Source organism: Eucyclogobius newberryi, unplaced genomic scaffold (genome assembly GCF_026437365.1).
Source record: "Eucyclogobius newberryi isolate DKJ021-1_F unplaced genomic scaffold, fEucNew1.0.hap1 SCAF_14, whole genome shotgun sequence".
Lineage (NCBI taxonomy): Eukaryota > Metazoa > Chordata > Actinopteri > Gobiiformes > Gobiidae > Eucyclogobius > Eucyclogobius newberryi.
In genome coordinates, this window is record NW_027315768.1 from 6,231,043 (window position 1) to 6,253,404 (window position 22,362).

General features: G+C 44.1%; 1 protein-coding gene across 1 annotated transcript in view; it reads left to right on the top strand.

Moving 5' to 3' along the window:
• arsh (arylsulfatase H) overlaps positions 1-18,828 on the top strand; it is a 56,746-nt gene extending 37,918 nt beyond the window's left edge. Inside the window, exons 7-11 of the mRNA XM_072444239.1 lie at positions 8,115-8,251; positions 8,323-8,457; positions 9,547-9,706; positions 15,961-16,082; positions 18,449-18,828. Coding sequence (XP_072300340.1) covers positions 8,115-8,251; positions 8,323-8,457; positions 9,547-9,706; positions 15,961-16,082; positions 18,449-18,825 — 931 coding nt within the window. The 3' untranslated portion in view covers positions 18,826-18,828. The remainder of the gene's footprint in view (positions 1-8,114; positions 8,252-8,322; positions 8,458-9,546; positions 9,707-15,960; positions 16,083-18,448) is intronic.
• Positions 18,829-22,362: the final 3,534 nt, after the last annotated feature.

Genomic DNA, 22,362 nt, shown 5'->3' on the forward strand with positions numbered 1-22,362 from the left:
CTCTTCAGGCAGATGAGGGACCATCGGAGTCGAGCTGGACCCACTCTTCAGGCAGATGAGGGACCATCGGAGTCGAGCTGGACCCACTCTTCAGGCAGATGAGGGACCGTTCATACGGGGCAGAGACCACTTCACCAGGAGAGGGGCATCTGGGTCCACAGGTCCTCAGGAGTGAGAAAAAGAAAAAGGCGGCGGTGAACAGTTTGCAAGTGGAATTAAAAAATACATTGTTAGATAGAATAAGTAGTCAGAAGAAGAGGATAGTGCTGATGATAGTGCTCAAGCTGCCATACTTCCCCCAGCACAGTTGCTCCTAGGGCAGCAGAGCTGAAGCTTTGGGTTTATACTTCTGTTCCTAACTGGTCTGACCATAAGCGATTTCGAAGAGGAACGTTTTAAGCCTGGACTTAAATGAAGAGACTGTGTCAGCATATTTAACATGGGCCGGGAGCTGATTCCATAACACAGGCGCTTGGTGACTAAACGCTCTACCTCCTACAGTACTTTTAGAGACTCTTGGGACCACCAGAAGGCCAGCATTCTGAGAGCGAAGGGCTGTTTGGCAGGGTTCGGAATAAGCGGTATCGCATCGCAAAATGCGACGCAGTTTCTCTCAAATGCGATGAATTCGTCAGAAAAAAGTGTTTTTGTATTGCAGCTTTTGCGATACAAAAATGTGTGTTCAATTGTATAACCAAAGCGCCTAAAAGTACTGATCACTCGTCAATCGATCGTCAATAACGGCATGACACATGTAGGACGCTGTGTTGACATGAGTCCCGCTGCTGTCTCAGATCGAGTCTGAAAGTGGGAGGAGCCACGTGCTGTAAAGTTTGCGTCAGATTCAGACTTCCGAGGTGAATAACTCCTAAAAGCAAAAGTCTTTGCAGATCATTCACAGCCAAAATACAGTGATCCCTCGTTTATTGCGGGGGTTACGTTCCAAGAAGAACCCGCGGGAGTCGAAATCCGCGAAGTAGAAACCTTTATTTTTGTACAGTTATTATACAATGAAATACTCCATTAAACATTGAAGCTCACGTGCGCCGCTCTCACCTGCGTGTCCCGCCGCTCACACGCGCGCTCTCACCGGCCTCGCAAACTTCAATTTGGCAAGCAGTTTTACATACGTGTACATTATTAATCCATAACGTTATTGACACACAGGTAGAGAAGACGCGTAGAGACAGTTTAGCCAATCAGAATGCAGAACACAATGCATCCGCGAAGCAGCGAGACCACGAAAAGTGAACCGCGTTATAGCGAGGGATCACTGTACTCATATTTACACTGCCAAGTGACACAACCTCGTTTTTAACAATCAGATGCGTGTTTTGGGCGCAGTGAATTACACTGATCCGAATGTGCAGCCGGAGCCGAGGCAAGTGCTTAGGAACCGTCATCAAATGTGCAGCCGGAGCGGTGACCAGAGTACTTAGGGACCGTCATCAAGTAGAAAAATGAAAAATGGAATGGAACGTCAAATAGAGCGGCACAATTTTAATAACACATAAAATACACCATGATGGACGCCACAGCAACCTTTACTTAGAGTGTAATGACAATTAATATGTAATTGAGACTCCTGCAAATAGTCATCTGATTGATGATGATATGGAAGAAAGTTGTAAATAAGGCCATCTGACTTTGTGTTGAATAATTTGTTCAATTAATTGTATTTGCAAGTTTTATTTAAAGATTTTTTTTTTTTAAGTATTTAAAAGTTAATTTGTTAAGAGTTTTCTTTAATAGAATGTTTACAAATACATTTAAATAAATGATCGTGTTATATCAATGGAAAATATTGATTGTTAGTTACTTTCGTGTTTTGCTATTATTTGCTAATTTGAGCCCTGTATGGTTCTATAGCATCTTTGAGGTAGGATGGGGCCATGTCATTTATGGCTTTGTAGGTCAGGAGTAGAATTTTAAATTTGATTCTAAACTCGACGGGGAGCCAGTGAAGAGACTCCAGCACCGGCGTAATGTGCTCTCTTCTTTTAATTCCCGTTAGTAATCTTGCTGCTGCATTTTTAACCAGTTGAAAGTTTTTATGGAGCTTTTAGGACATGCTGCGAGCAGGGAGTTACAGTAGTCTAATCTAGTCGTTACAAATGCATGGATACGTTTTTCAGCATAGTTTTTAGGCAGGATTCTTCTGATTTTGGCTCTTGTTGCGCAAATGGAAATAGGCTGTTTTACAGGCTTGATTTATATATGCTTTAAATGAGAGCTCCTGGTCAAATAAGACTCTGAGGTTTCTTGAAGTAGAACTGGAGGCTACACTGACATAATCCAGTGTGACTATCTGCTCAGATAGAGCGTCTCGTAGATGCTTAGGGCCAAGCACAATGACCTCGTTTTTTTCAGGGTTAAGAAGCAGGTAGTTAAGTGTCATCCAGGTTTTTGTATCCTTCACACAAGCAGTAAGTCTGTCTACTTGATCGCTCTGATCAGGTTTCATTGATAAATACAGCTGAGTGTCATCTGCAGAGCAGTGGAAGTTAATGCCATGCCTAACGGCAGCATATAAAGAGTAAACAGAATTGGACCAAGTACTGATCCCTGTGGCACGCCGTAAATTACTTTAGAGCAAGGTGAGGAGCTCTGGTTTACATTAACAAATTGGTACCTGGTTACTTATTAGCTTCTCCAAGAGTTTTGCTCGGCAGTACAGTTTTGAGATTGGACAAAAAGTATTCAAATATTTTTTCTGAATATAACTTGGTTATGACTTTTATTTACAACAGTAGATTTGAACAGTTTATACAAAGTCCGGAGATCTTTTAACTGTCAGGCAGGTCCAGTGGAAGGTGTTTAGCCACAGAGCCGAACAGGTGTTTTACCTAGAGGGAGCAGGCGAAAATTGTGGTCGAAGACAGAAGGCTGAGGTAATATCCAGGGCAGAGACGAGGCAGGCAGGTCGGGGACAGCCGAGGTCGGCAACAGGGAATATGTTGGAGAAAAACGCTGCAAAGTCAGGCATGACACGAGAACAATCTGGACAAACTGAAGCGGAGACAGGAGCAGGCTTAAATGCAGCCAGTGCTGTCACAGGTGTGGAGAGTCGGCCTGATGAGGAGGCGTGGCTAACAGGTATAGTGGAAGCTCGGAGACAGTGTCGGTTTGTGGCAGGAGAATCAGAAGAGAGTACATCATTGTGCATAACCTTTGAGGGAGATTTACCAGAAAAGTATTCCTGGATTATGTTGATACAGGGTGATACCTTTCACCAGAGGACCCCTGAGGTGCTTCTCATGCCAGGATTATGGACATGTAGCTGCTGTGTGTAAGGGAGTGCGAAAGTGTGGACGCTGTGGAGGATCTGAGTGCAAAAGTGGACAGTGTGTGAGTGAAGACATGGACCCTTATGTATGCATTGCTTTGGAGGACATCGGACTGGAGCTCGGGAGTGCCCGAGACAGAAAGGGAAGAGGAAGTTAAGAGAGGAAGGGTGAGAACGGAGAATCAGGTTTCGTATGCAGAAGCTGTTAAAACTGTAAAGAAGCAAACAGAGACAAAGCCAAATGAAGTACAGCCTGATTCACGATTGAGGAGGAGGAGGAGGAGGAGGAGGAGGAGGAGGAGGAGGAGGAGGAGGAGGAGGAGGAGGAGGAGGAGGAGGAGGAGGAGGAGGAGGAGGAGGAGGAGGAGGAGGAGGAGGAGGAGGAGGAGGAGGAGGAGCTTGGTTTGAGGGAGTCAGCTCCAGTGGACTTTTTTGGATCTATAAAGAGCATATTTAATACTTCATACTGTGTAAAGGACTTAATGGAAAACACTCATCAGCCCTTTCCTCATGTACTGGGGCGACAGCAATAGATGGAGCAGCAGCATCGAAGATATTTCCAGCGTCAGCAAAGTGCTGATTAAACGCATCACAAATATATTTTTTTTGTTGTCAAGCTGAGTGAATCTTTAATAATTTGGTAAAGAGGGACTATAATTTTGTGATAAGAATTTAACCATTTGTCGTAGTAAGATGTTTTGGCTTTACGAACAATAGAGACATATTTATTGCGCTTTTGACAAAACTGCTGCTGAAGAGGAAATTCATCTTTCATCACAATGACCCAAAGCATACATCCATATCAATGGGGTGATCTGCCGAGGGCTGTGCACAGGAGATGCCCTCACAATCTGACAGATTTGGAGCGTTTCTGCAAAGAAGAGTGGGCCAATATTGCCAAGTCAAGATGTGCCATGCTGATAGACTCATGTCCAAAAAGAGTGCTGTAATAAAATCAATCCTAATCCATCCATCCATCCATTTTCTGCCGCTTATCCGGGGCCGGGTCGCGGGGGCAGCAGTCTGAGCAGGGACTCCCAGACTTCCTTCTCCCCAGACACTTCCTCCAACTCCTCCGGGGGGATCCCGAGGCGTTCCCAAGCCAGCCGAGAGACATAGTCTCTCCAGCGTGTCCTGGGTCTTCCCCGGGGCCTCTTCCCGGTGGGACATGCCTGAAACACGGCCAGGAGGCATCCGGAACAGATGCCCGAGCCACTTCAGCTGGCTCCTCTCAACATGGAGGAGCAGCGGCTCTACTCCGAGCTCCCCCCGTGTGGCCGAGCTCCTCACCTTATCTCTAAGGGAGCGCCCAGCCACCCGGCAGAGGAAACTCATTTCGACCGCTTGTATCCCCGATCTTGTTCTTTCGGTCACTACCCAAAGCTCATGACCATAGGTGAGGTCAGAACGTAAATAGAGAGCTTTGGCTTTCGGCTCAGCTCCCTCTTTACCACAACGGTCCGACGTAGCGACTGCATCACTGCAGCCGCTGCACCGATCAGCCTGTCGATATCACGCTCCATCCTTCCCTCACTCGTGAACAAGACCCCGATATACTTGAACTCCTCCACTTGGGGCAAGGACACCCCACCCACTTGAAGAGGGCAAGCCACCTTTTTCCGGTTGAGAACCATGGCCTCGGATTTGGAGGTGCTGATTCTCATCCCAGCCGCTTCACACTCGGCTGCAAACCGTCCCAGTGCATGTTGCAGGTCCGGGTTTGATGGAGCCATCAGGACAACATCGTCTGCAAACAGCAGAGATGGAATTCTTGTGGTCCCCAAACCAGACACCCTCCGACCCCTGACTGCACCTAGAAATTCTGTCCATAAAAATTATGAACAGAACCAGTGACAAAGGGCAGCCCTGGCGGAGTCCAACATGCACTGGGAACAGGTCTGACTTACTGCCGGCAATGCGAACACAGCTCCTGCTCCGGTCATACAGGGACCGGACAGCCCAAAGCAAAGGGCCCCGGACCCCGTACTCCCGGAGCACCCCCCAAAGGACACCCCGAGGGACACGGTCGAAAGCCTTCTCCAGATCCACAAAGCACGTGTGGACTGGTTGGGCAAACTCCCATGAACCATCGAGCACCCGATGGAGGGTATAGGGCTGGTCCAGTGTTCCACGACCAGGACGAAAACTACTCTGCTCCTCCTGAATCCGAGGTTCGACTATCGGTCGGATTCTCCTCTCCAGTACCCTGGAATAGACCTTACCCGGGAGGCTGAGGAGTGTGATTCCTCTGTAGTTGGAACACATCCTCTGGTCCCCCTTCTTGAACAGAGGGACCACCACCCCGGTCTGCCAGTCCAGAGGCACGGTCCCCGACCGCCAAGCAATGTTGCAGAGACGTGTCAACCAAGACAGTCCTACAACATCCAGATACTTTAGGTACTCAGGGCGGATCTCATCCACCCCCGGAGCCCTGCCACCGAGGAGTTTGCGAACAACCTCAGTGACTTCAGCTTGGGTGATGGATGAGCCAGCCTTCCTCTTCGGAAGACGTGACTGAGGGATTAAGGAGATCCTCAAAGTATTCCTTCCACCGTCCGACAACATCCCCAGTCGAGGTCAGCAGGCCTCCACCCGCACCGTAAACGGTGTTGGTGAGGCACTGCTTCCCCCTCCTGAGGCGCCGGACGGTTTGCCAGAATTTCTTTGGTGCCGACCGATAGTCCTCCTCCATGGCCTCCCCGAACTCCTCCCAGGCCTGGGTTTTTGCCTCTGCGACAGCACGAGCCGCGGCTCGCTTGGCCTGCCGATACCTGTCGATGACCTCCGGAGACCCACAAGCCAGAGTGGCCTGATAGGCCTCCTTCTTCAGTCTGACGGCATCCCTTACTTCCAGTGTCCACCACCGGGTTCGGGGGTTGCCGCCACGACAGGCACCGGAGACCTTGCGACCACAGCTCCGAGCAGCCGCATCAACAATGGAGGCGGAGAACATGGTCCACTCGGACTCAATGTCCCCAGCCTCCCCCGGGACATGGGAGAAGCTCTCCCGGAGGTGCGAGTTGAATACCCTACTGACAGAGGGCTCCACAAGACGTTCCCAACAGACCCTCACAATGCGCTTGGGTCTGCCAAGTCTGTCCGGCTTCCTCCTCCGCCAGAGGATCCAACTCACCACCAGGTGGTGATCGGTTGACAACTCTGCCCCTCTCTTCACCCGAGTGTCCAAGACACGCGGCCGGAGGTCAGATGACACAACAACAAAGTCGATCATTGACCTCCGGCCTAGGGTGTCCTGGTGCCATGTGCACTGATGGACACCCTTGTGCTTGAACATGGTGTTCGTTATGGACAATCCGTGGCTAGCACAGAAGTCCAATAACTGAACACCGCTCGGGTTCAGATCAGGGAAGCCGTTCTTCCCGATCACCCCTCCCCAGGTGTCACTGTCATTGCCCACGTGGGCGTTGAAGTCCCCCAGTAGAACAACGGAGTCCCCGGTCGGTGCACTGTCCAGTACTCCTCCCAAGGACTCTTAGAAGGCCGGGTACTCTGCACTGCTGTTCGGCCCGTAGGCCGCCACAACAGTGAGAGACCTGTCCCCCACCCGAAGGCGTTCACTGGGGTAAACTCCAACACGTGGCGGCTGAGCTGAAGGGCTATAAGCAAGCCCACACCAGCCCGCCGCCTCTCCCCGCGGGCAACACCAGAGAAGTGGAGCGTCCAGCCCCTCTCGAGGAGATGGGTTCCAGAGCCCAAACTGTGCGTGGAGGTGAGGCCGACTATATCTAGTCTGTATCGCTCAAACTCCCGCACAAGCTCAGGCTCTTTCCCTCCCAGCGAGGTGACATTCCATGTCCCCAGAGTTAGTCTCTGTGTCTGGAGATCTGGTCGCCGAGGCCCCTGCCGTCGACTGCCGCCCAGATCTCTCTGCACCGGCCCCTTATGGAAAAACCTCTAATGCTACATCACTGTTACATCTTGGCAAAAACTTATTCTTATGAGTTCTGAAAATGTCAGACTTTAGGCTCCTGCTATTTGAAGGAATTTTCGTGCTGCAGACTGTACAATCCACAAGAATAGCATCTCTTTATTACTGCATCATACATTTTTGTCTCTCTACTTTTGGACAACTCAGCTTTCTCATTGAAGACCACGACAAAGTGGAATTTTCTTTGGACTCTATTCATGATTATTCATGATGATTATTTCGCCCCGTCCACTTTTCCCTCCTTTTCTCACTTGATCGCCATTTTTGTTGTATTGGCACTTCTGGTCCAGCGAGAACTCCGTTGGTTTAAATAGAGAACCAGGGAAAAGTCTTGCTGCTAATATGCTAGAAAGTAGATTGATTTGTTCATGAGACCAACAAGTCAACAATGCACCGATTCCCTGGACGGCCCGAAAACAGCTTTTTAGTCCGTGTAGAACTTATTTTGTCTCGAGGTCAGCAGCCCGTGCGGTGCCCAGGCCCAAAATGTTTCAGGTCGGGTTATTTTTATTTTGAAATTCAGGTTGGTTGGGTTACTGGAAACACTTTTTTTTTTTTTTTTGGCCTTATGTGTTCAACTCATTGTCACTGTGTCTTGTCAAATTGACAAGGCTTGTCCTTCTGCCAGGGACGCCCTCAGGCTAACTCTGGTTCAGTGCATCATATGACAAGATTTATGTTCTAATTGTAAATAGTTCCCTTTAAAAAAAAAAAGAAAATTAATACTGTGAAAAATTTCAGTCTATTGCCTAAAACCATGACCTAAAAAAAGAGTATTTTTAATTATTGTGGTATTTTTAGTATGGGAATTGATTTTGAAATGTTTGTATTGTTACTCTAGACATGTAGTATGTCTCCTTAACATCTCCGTCTCTGTAGGAACAGGGAGCGTCCGTTCCTGCTGTTCTTCTCCCTGGTCCACATCCACACACCGCTCTTCAAAAACCCACAGTTCATGAGCAAAAGTCGGCACGGCCTGTACGGAGACAACCTGGAGGAGCTCGACTCGATCATAGGCCAGTGCAAGCTTCAAATCATCTCTCACACTTTGGTACAATTCTGATCTGTTTTGTTTCATATTCTTCAGGCCAAGTGACTCAGACCGTGGACTCGCTGGGCTTGTCCAACCACACCCTGATGTACTTCACCTCAGATCATGGAGGACACCTGGAGGACAGGGACGCCACAGGGCAGAAGGGAGGCTGGAACGGCATCTATAAAGGTTGTTAACTCTTATATTAGCTCCAAAAGTAAAAGAACTATAGACTCACAATATACAGATGTAGAGAGGAGGAATAGTGACTATATGGTGCAGAGGAGGAACAGGTTAAAGCTCTGTCTCCCCTCAGCTCATCTCTCTACATCTCCTCTAAATGCTTCCTCCTTCACTGCTACTACAGTCATGCACCAATTTCTAGGACTTTTATAAACAAACTAGTAATAAGTCTGTGTATTGTATGTAATTATCAATGGAAACGTCACAGTGACTTCATCTGTAAAAAGACCAAACAAATAATATATTTCCTCTTTCGGGGCCAGAAGACAGGTGCTCCTGCTGTTCTTCAGCTCCATCCTCAGTGTGCTGCAGTACTGTAGTGCTAATAGTCCAACTGCCTCTCAGTCACTGCAAAATCTGGATGAGACACCTGATAAAAATATGCTCAAAGATGGTGAGCAACCCTTAGACGGACTGTTTGAAACCTTCTATAAAAACACAATGCGATTGGCCAAGAACATCATTTCTTACCTCGTTCCTGTTCTACATAATGTGTATGTGCTGTGACCATCTTTAACAGGCTCAGGTTCAAACAGTGCTTTATACAGTCCATCCTAAAGCTGAACCAGGAGCTTCATCTACAAAACACATACAAATCAGTCATGTCTTAACGGAAGGGGACAGTTGTTGTTAGCTGTGTGTATGTCTGTGTGTATGTCATTGTGTTCTGTTCGGGGTCAGCCCTATGTTCCCAAAACCTGGGTTAGGGTTTGAGTTTAGGGCTACATTCTGCTATATTTTATGTAAAACATGTAAACATAATCACATAGAACTGGATTATTAATGCTTTTGGTCAAAGAAGGATTTACACAAGGTTAAATTAAGCTAAGCTAACTACTACAGCATGTTATTGTCAAAGATACATGCTGAGAATAGTTTTTATTTAAAGTTAAAGGCCATGAGGAGATGAAGTGAGTTGGTCCAAAAATGAGGATGCAGAGGAGATGATTTGATGGAGCAGAGGAGTCACAATCAGAATGTACACAATGTATTACACGTTTCCCGCCTTTCAGGAGTCTTGTGTGTCGTCCTCAGGTGGGAAGGCGATGGGGGGCTGGGAGGGCGGGATCCGGGTGCCAGGGATTTTCCGTTGGCCTGGCAGGTTGCCCCCTGGCAGAGAGGTGCACGAGCCCACCAGCCTCATGGACCTGTACCCCACACTCAAGTACTTAGCCCGGGACCACCAGCCTGACAGGTAATATCCACCCACATCCAATGTTCCCTTTAATTCTTCATGTGTCTGAGCAAACACACAACATCCTGAGCGCTGTAACCACTGTGAGCAACATCAGACGTGCGCATTGAGGTCACGCCAGTAAGTTACTGTACATACTTTATTAAAAATAATCAAATTACAACAGTCATTTCTGTTAGATTACTTTTAATTAAGTGATTTAATCCACTTACAGTGGAAAAGACCCAAATCTTGTTCATGACCTGTGTAGCAGGCAGAGTGGCCCAATATGACACCATAACATTACAGTAATATTGACTCTTGGATAAGATAAGATATTCCTTTATTGTCCCACATGGGGAAATTTCATTGGTGCAACGCAGGTAGATACAGAGGTAGATACAGAAGAACAGATCACTTATAGGAAGTCTGAAAAACACTTTCAGTAGAAGATCTCCTATAAATAAATAAATAAAAACTCCCATAGACAAATAAATAAATAAATACCATTGCATGTGATCCCGACAGTAATTGCACATGAATCTGTGTCACGACAGCACATAGATTGCACATGAATTTCACAGTAATTGCACATGAATTGCACATGAATTCCAACAGCAATTGCACATATGACAGAATTGCACATCAGTATTAGGTTAGGTCAGTATTGCGACGGGATAACGTGACGATCTCCGGGTAAGACGACTGTTCTCCGCAGTTTCATGAGTTCCTCCTTTGTGTAAACGCGGTACGGCGCCGGCCGGGGGGCGGGGCCGGAGCCGGAGCCGGGGGACTCAGAGCCAAAACACATCGCAACGACACGACGAAAACACTCAATCCAGCCGAATAAAGTCAAAACAAGTTAATTTAAAGCGATTCCAGTGCGTGTCCCGATCGTTCGTGAAGTTCCTCTTTCATATAAACGTGTACCGACGACACGCCGTACTTTAGCGGCGGCCGGAGGGCGCGGGGGGGGGGGCTGGTGGGCTCACTCGGAGCTAGCTCACATCACAACAACACAACGAAAAACGCTCAAATCCAGCCGAAAAAAGTCCAAAACAGTTGAATTAAAAAACTATCCCAGCGCGTGTCCCTATCGTACAGTAAAATAGAAAAAATATACTAACTATATTTACAAAATATAGGAGATAAAGCACAATAAGTGTGAGAAAGAAGAGAGAGCGTTTACACCGGGCTGCCAGCTGTACCAGCGCCTTATGACGTCCCAGCGCCTTATGTACTATTCATTGCATATCTATCTATTTTATAGACTCAGTTGGCCATAGTCTTATGACATCCCACTATATAATGTCAGCTTGCTTCAATCGGTTTGTGATGTAAACAGAGCTGAATATTGGTTTATATAGATTTTTTTATTTCTTTCATTATCAGGACCAATGTTTTTTAGGTACTTTTGAGGTAATCAAAACTCTTTTAACTAGATAAATTAAAGATAGATGAGTTTACTGTTTGAGAACCACTGCTTTAAACATACTTTAAAATACACTAATGGAGAGTACAGCTTCAAATAGGCCTTGTATTTGAGGGCTATGGCCCAGTCCGATCATATTACTGCAATGTGACAGTGCGTAAATGGGCCACATTTAGACAACTCTGAGCTAGAGACCTGCATGGGACTGTGTTTAAATGAATAGATAACTGAACTAATCTTGCTGAAACTGTTCAGAGGGATTAGTTCATTCCGATTGCGCCGCTTCCACGCCTCTCGCATCAGCATCATTCCTAAAGTTTCAACAGCGTTGTTCTACTCACATGGTCAAAGTGTCCGTGATAATACATCCACCTGATGCAGAGCTCTCCTCCTCTCATCTCCATCTACTCTGTCCTCTGTTACAGCGAGTGGTCACACGCTCTCACGCACATGCATACTCCTACTGCCCCGTATCACCACTCTGTAGCGGCCGCTCGTCTCTGGGCGACCCGCTGCTCTCTGGGACAGGGGCTCAAATCCACCTGATCCTGCTGCATTTGACCCATGGGGAATCCCGTCCGCCACAGGTCTCTAATCACAGCTAAGACAGGGTCTGACGAGGGCCGGCAGCGCTGCTCGCCTCCTCTACAGCTCGGCCCACACCGGCCCATTTACATATCAGCCCACTGGGAAAATCCCTGTTTCAATTCTGGTTGGATTTTGTGCGTAGTGAAGATTTTCACGTGCAGCTTAGAGGCAACAGTGCCCACAACACTAACTGCTAACTGTTAGAACTATTTCTATAATGTTGCTTCAGTGTTTTATTCCTTCATGAATTTGGGTTAAATCTACAGACATCTGAGTAAGCTTCAACTTCAATGAACAGTTGAATTATCCTTATGTCGGAGCTTTGAAACACAAGTCCAGGAGCAGATGGGTATATGTGTCGTGACTCGCTCTTAACATTATGAAGACGGAGATATAGTACTGTTCACTATGATTTACTGCTGCGTGTTTGAGAACCAGCACAGTTAGATTTATTATCATCAACACACACACAGGTGAAGATGAGGTCACGAGATCAACATGTGGATGAGACGGATGGGGCTCTCTGCTGAGGGCGGGGCAAAAGCGGAGGAAAGGACTTTTTTTTTTTTTCTCTCACCAAATATTACAATCACAGCACAATTATTCAACATGAAACAAAATCAAATGCAGAAAAATCCAGCCACCATTCTTGAAGTATTAAAATGTATTGTTCCATTTGGCACTAAATTTGTCTTCTTTCAGTCTTTTCTGGTTGCGATCATTCTTTTATTATTATTTTCAGGTTAGAATTAAATTGCCAATAGAAAAAGCATTATGAATACGAGCTGCTGACATTTCCAGATGTATGTGACATCTAAGAAAGTCAATAACCAATGGCAGTGGGTCAGTGATGAAACTTCATCTGAATCCATTATAATTGTTATTGTATTCACTACAACAGTAACTGCTGCTTATTAAATTACTGTTCTTATTTCTCTTTTATATAACACATGGCATAACATTAAGCTCTCAGTCGTTTTACATACATTCAATTTATAAAACCTGAAATTACAGGGTCGGCAATAATAACCAAATGTATAGACGCGTTTAAATAAGATATTATTAAGTATTAACAAATGGGAAAAGATCACTTGACACAATATGCTTATTTACAACATTGGGTTGTTCCATTTTCATTTTTAATCTACTCTTTTCCCAGCACCTTTTATTACTAACAATATTCACGATAATAACATTTAGTATATATTTGCAACAGGCTTCACAATATTAACAATGTTTTTGATAATCTGCCCACCCCTAAGCAAAATACCAACATAGCAGGTTAAGAGGAAAACGATCTTAAATCTAGAGATATCACTTTTGTAGGGTAACATACTAGTACAAGTACTGTAAGGTTATGAATGTCCACCCACTTGTAAAGGGGGCGGGGCATTCAGGTTTGATATTGATTAAAGAATTGCTCAAGAATTCAAACATGACACACTGCCTAAATGTGGGTAAGTTTGAATCGTATTTTTAAGAGAATAATGGGGCACCAGCCGGATAATCGGCAATTTAACAACTCTAAAATCAGATATCTAGATTAATTAATTAATTAGAAATTAATTTGCTCGTTGATCTAAAGGTTTGAGAGCGTAACCATGACATTGACCCCTTTTCTGGAAATGAAGGAACACTTAACCAAATGTGGGTTATGAAGATTTAATGACCAAAGAATTAAACAGATAAATATGAATCAGGAATATGCAAATTAGTCGATAACAGATGGAAAACACTAGACATGATGGTTCTAGATCTATCTAGGTGTATGCAAGAGTTAACTCTCAGATGAAATTCAGCCAGCCTGTGAGGTGCATTCATACGAACGGAACCAGAAGCTGTGATCCTGAGGAGACGGGCCTGCGTGGGGTCCAAGGGCCACAGGATTTTGTCTTTTACTGTGGCATGGGGGAATATTTCCCAGAAAAATTGAACTTCCTTTAGATAGGAGTCAATTTCAGGAAGCGACCCGTCAAATTTGGGTTCAAAGCGTGAAATTCTCTCTGCCATGCGACAGAGATCTTTGAATGAGACGCTGTAAATAGTGTCATTTCTGCCACCATTTTCTGGAGTTGACGTTTCTGAGTTGTTTTGCTCAAACTCCTTTAGAGCTGTCTTGTTTAGCTTAGCGCGTGCTTCGGCTAAATCCTGTTGTTGTTCGGAGATGATTTCTCCTGCTTTGTCAAGATCTGAATATGCAGAATTCAGTTCTTGTTTGACCTTTTCATGTTTTGATTTCATGATCTTCAGGTCATCTGAAAGAATGTTCTTTTCCTCTTTGAGAGATGCAACTTGTGTGGCAAGTTCATCCTTTTGTTTCTCTGCATAAATCAAAGCTTCTTCTTTCTCCTGAAGTTGCTTATTTGATTTTTGTAGTTGTAAGTTCCTTACAACTGCCATTTGTCCTAACGGCTGGGTTAGGTTATGGTCTTGTTGACTTTCTCTTACAGCCCCATTTACCAAAGGCGATGCTTGGTATTTTAATTCAAAGCGGTCAGGTGTTTGCAATTTACCCAAAAAGAGTTTTTCAGCTAAAATCTCTAAAACTCGGTCAAGGACGTCTCCCTGACCAACAATAGAGGGCGCTAGGACTTCCATTTTGTATGGAGACTCTAGTCTGCTGCTTTGTTAAAACTCATGTAGCAAGAACATTTGAAATCCGCTTAATTAGGACAAAGGTTGAAATTTAGCAGTTTATAACTGTCCAGCAGTCATGCAGCTAAAGGGTCCCAGGAAGTGGATGAAGTTTCACAAGTTGCCTAATCGTTAATGAGTTGGAATTAACTATTTAGGTTTTGTTTGTGAATTATCAAATTGGTTGGAATTGCTTGGATGGGAATTTATCACAACTGAGGCTTGAATAAGCTTGTAGCGTGGAGTCGTAAACAAGCTGAAATAAATCAAATCAGATGAACTGATAAGATTAGAAAGGGTTAGAGAAAAGTCAGATATAGTGAACACTGAGGAGAGAGGAGAGGTTTGTTTTCAATAAACCTTTAACAAAACTCACAGAACGTCTCCCCTTTTTCCTTGGTGGGAGGAGCACGCGGTGTTCACCAGAAGCGGCGCCGGTAGGCGGGCTTAGGGAAGTGACGTCATTGAGACGTCCCACTTTCCGAATTTGAATCTTGGACCCCCCTCTGTCTCTCTGGTTCTGCTGGAGGGTAATCTAGCTCAGAGCACAGACAAAGGGTCGTAAAATCAGCAGGGGTCTGTGACGTGTCACAGAGGAGAGGGATTTTGCAGTTAGTATTTTATAATTCCTGGATACTCGCAGACAAATTAGTAATCAATACTTTGCAAGAAATATCGGTAATATACTATAATACTGGAAACTCGCAGCTATTAAGTATTCACCTAAAAGGCCTTAAAAAAAAAATTCTATTCAGCATAGAAAAATAATGTATGCCTGTGCAATACATTAGACTAATCAAAATAAAGAAAAATGTGGCACCTTTTTCGGTATCACAGCGATCGCATAAAAGGAAGCTAGTTAGGAAACTAGAAGCTAGAAGACTGCTCAGCAAATCATGGACTTTTGGCATTATTTCTGTCACAACAGCTTTTGTTTGCTTAGGTCAATAACTCATCATTAGTGATTCAACATTTCCAGAATAAGTTTACTCACGGCCTCACACGGGGCACCAATTATGTAGGGTAACATACTAGTACAAGTACTGTAAGGTTATGAATGTCCACCCACTTGCCTTCTGAGGGGCGTAAAACTCCACACGGGCAGTAGATAACACCTAGCCCGCATTCCTGTCACCATGGCAACAGGGGTAGGACATCTGCATATCCTACACTTTGAAATCTCTGTAGATACTTATACAAATGTAAGGGGAAAATGTATCACACATTTTTCATCAGGTAATGTTTCCATATGTAAATATATATATTTTATAACTAAAATGGCACATATTGGGGCCATATCAATCTGAAAAAATTGACAACCTGGTTCAAATGTTGTATTTAATTTTGTTGATGCATTTGGTACAAAATAATTTACAGTGGATTTTGGATCTTAATATTTGAGTAAACTATATTTGTCTGAACATTTTGGTCAAATTTTGCCTCATTTTATTGAGTTAAAACTTGTAAAGGTGTGTAGGAGCTTCTTTAAGGGCTGATCATCGGTCTCTGTGGTATAAAAATGCAGTGTTGTTCTTTCCTGGGGAATGCTTATATGTTGACAGAGCAATCATTAGTGCATTTCCTGTAGTTATGACTGACCCTTTCCTCTGTGTTCCTCCAGGCTCCTGGACGGTCACAACCTGATGCCTCTGCTGGAGGGGTCGACCCACAGATCTGAGCACGAGTTCATGTTCCACTACTGCGGGGTTTACCTCAACGCGGTCCGCTGGCACCCGCCTGGAAGTCAGTACACCACTCACACAACAATGTTTAGTCTTTTCAAACTCAGCTCATCACCCTAAGTACTCCAGTGCGTTCAAGGCAATCAAGGCCAGCAGTGATTGCCCAATAAAATCTAAAATTACCACAGCTATATTTAAATTGTTCCGAAATATATTCAAATAAGTCTGTTTCCCTCACTTCTGCTGCTTAAGTTTGGCTGTAAGTCAAGGTGTCTTTTAGTGACCTCTACAGGCCGCCAAGTAGTACTGCAGGAAACTTGGTTGTTCTTTTCATTCTCGGGCCGTGTTCAGAGGCCTGTTCATGCTCCACTCTCTGATGTGAGCTTTTAGAGCCTGAGTGGACAGCAGCTCCGTTCAGAGCTCTGCACATGCGCTCTGAGGACCACACAGCCTCAAACACATGGATCTGTGCTCAAACCACGCTGAATAAATCTGTGTGGGAATCAAGGATGTTTGCAGGTTGTGCCCTAACTGAGCATGTGCAGAGGAGAAGAGAAGCAACAGCAGCGCCAAGTTTCAACAAACAGACTTAAATACTATCTTTTAGAGTCTTATTTGCAGCTAAGGCTCTGTTCACGTTTCTAATGATGAGACGTTACAAGAATAACTCCACCAGAGACTGTGGTAGGTAGTAACTATTAAAGCGGGTCCAAAGATGTAAGACTAAACTAGGTCGAAACTGGTACTAAATCAGAACTTCTGGGACCAAAACTAGAAGCCAAGATTATGTCAGGACTAATAATGATTTATGGTACAATGCGTTCATTAATTATGAATGGAAATTGGTCAACTCACACCTCATTCATTCTTTCATATGGATCGCTAAACGTGATATGACAAAGGGCATTTAAGTTTGGACAGTGAGCTGGTGTTTGTGTCTGTAGCTTGTCTGTGGCTAAGAGTCACGAGTAAAAGTACAGATACACTTGGTCAAATAATACTCCAGCACAAGTAAAAGTAGCCCAGTGAAATATTTACTTAGTTAAAGTATTTGCTTTAAAATCTACTTAAGAATCAAGAGTATTGTGTTGCAAATTATTTTCAGTTGCGACTTAAAAAACAGTCTGCTCCTTCTCTAAATTGTATTTTCGTCGTATCCTGTTCAGTCCAGCATGTAAAAGTAATATAAATGATGTCATTGTTTAGCATAAAAAGGCATATACATTGGACAAAGGAATTAATTTAGCTGATATTTTTTATATTTACTATTTTTAAAACAAAAGCAAGAATAAGCCAACTCAAAGCTTGTTAGAACTGTCAATATTGTAAACGACTTTCAAAATGGATTAAAGCCAAATTACAACAAACTGTATGATGAGTGACATTATTGCACAAAATGTGCAGAGGAAAAACTAAAGTACAGATCTTCAAAAACTGCAGTGCATACGTACATTTACTGAGTTACTGCCCACCTCTGGGTAGCAGCGAGTCAAAACAGGGAAGACTGTGTAAGACATGAACACTCATGTCTTTGTCGTCGTCGTCTTCACATCCTGCTCAGTAATCAATAATTAGGTCCATCAGTTTCTTCTATTGACTAAAAATAAGCTCCAGCCTGAAGGCACAAAACCAGCGCTTCTGTCTTACAACCAATTGAAGCTGTAGCTGTTTCTCTTTACAGCTGAGAGCTGCCAATCACATATATGACCCGCCCTCCTCCTGCACACACATTGTTTTTATCCCATGTATCTAAATGAGTGTCTTGTTTTCTCACACCTACAGTAGAAACAAGCATTTTAGGGGAGGCTCAGCTCAATGCAAGTGTTTAAGATGATGTGGCTTTAGATTTTCTAACTGAGTCCAGATGACTACAACTGAAGCTTTTTCTACTATGGAACACGCCTGGACGAATGAGGGATTACACCGACATATTTCCTCATCTTTAGTTTACTCAAGCTTGTATTTTGATTGATTCTTGTATGTTTGAGTTAATCCTGTATTGTTCTGCTCAGAAAATTCTAATTTTTACCTACCCCCTTTCCCCACCCACATCCCTGTACTTAGTGGTGATTATTTGAAAAATGAAGACTCCAAGAGACACATGGGATTCTAAAATGTCATGTAGCCACTTAAAATACCACAAAAATAAAAGCATGTAAATGACAATCTACTGCTTGTTACAGTGAAATGAAGGGGCGGGGCTTTTCAGTTCTGCAATTTTGAACAGGATGGTTTTAGGTAAATTTTGCAGTTTACAATGAACACAATGTAAAATGTTATAGTTCAAGATGAAGTACCTTTAAAGAAGCTGTGTGGCCACTCATCCAAGTAGCCTCTCCAGTTTTGACAAAAAAATCCTAATCCATCCAATATTTGTACGACATTAAATCAAATCTACAATAATACATGTTGTGTTTGTGTCTTCAGCTGACTTGATCTACAAAGCTCACCTGTTCACTCCTAACTTCTACCCGGAGGGCGCTGGGGGCTGCTACCACACTCAGGTCTGCATGTGCCATGGTGATCACGTGACCCAGCAGACTCCGCCCCTCCTGTACGAGCTGAGCCGTGACCCCTCAGAGTCTCACCCCCTGAGCCCGCAGACGGAGCCTCTCTTCCACAAGGTGCTAGAGCGCGTGGAGGAGGCCGTGCGCACACACAGGGACACGCTCAGCAGACACGTGCACGCTGAGGGCCCCTCTGCTCAGCTGTCCTGGCCCCACGTCCTGTGGAGGCCCTGGCTCCAGCCATGCTGTGGGACCTTCCCCTTCTGTGGCTGTGAGGAGCAGGACACGAGCAAGTGACTGCTATGAAAAGGCAAAGAGAATTCTATATATTGTTTTGTACTGCTGTTTCTGTTTTTTTATTTTTGCACAATTGGAAGTATTTTAAAAATGTATTAACAAAGATAACGACAATAACAGTAGATCTGCTTATAGTGAACTAATGTAGTAGTTTGTGTGAAGGTGCATGGTGCATTTGGAGCAAGAACAGCTGGCTTTTTGTTTTGCTACCAACCGGAACAGGAGAGTTGGGTCTTTTTTTGCAATTCCACTACAACGTCACCTTCCATGAGTCAGTCACAGCCCAAGCCCTGCAGAAGCTTCCTGGTTGGTAGCAAAACATCGGCTTTCCTATTGTAATGGTCTCGCTGTTAATCTTTTGAGATATTATTTATGCAGGATGTCTCAAAAAATACATTTGTACCATATTTTGTATAACAATCATTGTTTACTGTTAATATATGATATTTTTTTTTTTAACATTCTTTTAAACCTTTATCAACAGTAGTTAGATCAGTATGTAACATGTTAAGGAAATAATGGTCAATATTTGACTGTACAATCTGCTGTACTTTTACACCAGTGATTCTTTCATTCATTCCTCATGAGACTCAGGTATCATCAATCTGCTTTAAGGCATATTTAGAATTGGAAATTCTCTCTTTTAGTTAGTTTTTATCCTATCCAAGCATATTAAGCATTCAACTCTGCTACTACAATGAAGAATATTAATAGTCCAGAGACACACCAGCAGAGGGCAGTCTGAGATCGTGTGAAACAAGTATAGTAGTTGTGTTTGAAAACACTATGCTTTTATGAGAAGGTTTTTCTGTTTAAATAAATAATTATCTGAACACATCTGTTTCATTACTCTTTGTTCATTCTAAGTACTTATTTGAGAAAGGAAAAACAAGACATGGACAACATTTATATTGCCTCTCCAGCCATTTCATTTGACAAGCAGACTCAATGTGCTTCAGAACAGGGAAATTACAGAAAACCAATGATAATACAATTTTAGTAATAAGGAGAATTCTATGGCTTCCATTGGAATTAAATAAAGTCTAATAAGAGAATGATTTATTATTTCACTAAATCAACTTTCATTCCAATTCTGAGGCTGTTTTTTTCAATTTAATTAAATTCAATTTACTATTTTAACCCCCAAAATCACAACAGCAGTAGCAACAGTGGTGGCAAACAGATTAAACCATGTTCATAGGGACTTGGCAATGTCCCAGCATCCCGTGTCCTTAGACAAATGTCCCAGCATCCCGTGTCCTTAGACAAATGTCCCAGCATCCCGTGTCCTTAGACAAATGTCCCAGCATCCCGTGTCCTTAGACAAATGTCCCAGCATCCCGTGTCCTTAGACAAATGTTCCAGCATCCCGTGTCCTTAGACAAATGTCCCAGCATCCCGTGTCCTCAGACACATGTCCCAGCATCCCGTGTCCTTAGACAAATGTCCCAGCATCCCGTGTCCTTAGACAAATGTCCCAGCATCCCGTGTCCTTAGACAAATGTCCCAGCATCCCGTGTCCTTAGACAAATGTCCCAGCATCCCGTGTCCTTAGACAAATGTCCCAGCATCCCGTGTCCTTAGACAAATGTCCCAGCATCCCGTGTCCTCAGACACATGTCCCAGCATCCCGTGTCCTTAGACAAATGTCCCAGCATCCTGTGTCCTTAGACAAATGTCCCAGCATCCCGTGTCCTCAGACACATGTCCCAGCATCCTGTGTCCTTAGACAAATGTCCCAGCATCCCGTGTCCCTCCTTCTAGGACAGGAAAAACGACCAAACCGCTTTTGGAAAAAGTAGAAACCTGGAGGAGTTCCACACTCACTCAGACAGGCGGACGCAAGATCTGGGTCCACTGGTCATCGATGTGCCAATGAACAGATTGCGAGTGACATTAAATATTGAATATTGTTTGATAGAATAAGTAGTCAGAAGAAGAGGATAGTGCTCAAGCTGCCATACTTCCCCCAGCACAGTTGCTCCTAGGGCAGCGTAGCTGGGAAACTAGGCTTTTATTTCTGTTCCTAACTGGCCTGACCATAAGCGACTTCGAAGAGGAACGTTTTAAGCCTGGACTTAAATGAAGAGACTGTGTCGGCCTCTTTAACATGGACAGGAGCTGGTAGTTAAACGCTCTACTTCCTACTGTACTTTTAGAGACTCTTGGGACCACCAGAAGGCCAGCGTTTTGAGAGCGAAGTGCTCTGTATGGATGATATGGTACTATAGCATCTTTGAGGAAGGATGGGGCCATGTCATTTATTGTTTTGTAAGTCGGGAGGAGGATTTTAATTTTGATTCTAAACTCGACAGGAGCCAGTGAAGAGACTCCAGCACCGGCGTAATGTGCTCTCTTCTTTTTGTTCCTGTTAGTAATCTTGCTGCTGCATTTTGAATCAGTTGAAAGCTTTTTACAGAGCTTTTAGGACATGCTGCGAGCAGGGAGTTACAGTAGTCTAATCTAGTCGTTACAAATGCATGGATAAGTTTTTCAGCATCACTTTTAGGCAGGATTCTTCTGATTTTAGCTTTATTGCGCAAATGGAAATAGGCTGTTTTACAGGCTTGATTTATATGTGCTTTAAATGAGAGCTCCTGGTCAAATAAGTAAGTAAGTAAGAAAGTGGGTAAGTAAATTTTACTTGTATAGCACCTTTCACAGACCGAAGTCACAAAGTGCTTCACAAAAACACAGAATAAAACAATAAAAACACAAAGAACTTACAGTGAGCAATACACATACATCAATATACAGTCAAATCAGTCCCTAAAGCAAATGTAATTAAAAGGCTCAACTAAATAAAAAGGTTTTGAGCTGAACCTTAAAGGCTACACTGACATTGTCCATTGTGACTATCTGCTCAGATAAAGCATCTCGTAGATGTTTCGGGCCTTGTACAATGACCTCGGTTTTTTCAGGGTTAAGAAGCAGATAATTGAGTGTCATCCAGGTTTTTATATCCTTCACACAAGCACTAAGGGATCTTCTCAAAATGGGTTGAAGCTGAAAAGATGTAATTTTTTTCGTCTCTCTCTGGACACCCTCCCCCCCTCAAAAGACGAAAGACTGGCTTCACATAAAATGTTAACGCGTTGATAAAACGATAGTAGCTTGATAGACCCTGCTCACCTTTAGTCCCTGAACATCCGTTGGTAAGTTTATCAGTAGAAGTTATGAATTCTCCACCGCCGCGGTGCGCGCACAGGCCGGAGTGCGCGCACAGGCCGCAGTGCGCCGTGCTCCCCCGTACGCACTCCCCGTGCTTCGCGCCGCACCCGCCGCCTAGTGTTGGCCTAATGCTCGTTGCTGAGAGTTTTTTAGCATTTCAAAACAATGACTGCCACAACGATGTATTGAAGCTTCAAAGCAACAAAAAGTCGAAATGTAGGTTCAACCCCCCCCCCCCCCCCCCCCCCCCAAACGAAAAATATTACATCTTTTCAGCTTCAACCCATTTTGAGATGATCCCTAAGTCTGTCTACTTGATCGGTCTGATCAGGTTTTATTGATAAATACAGTTGAGTGTCATCTGCA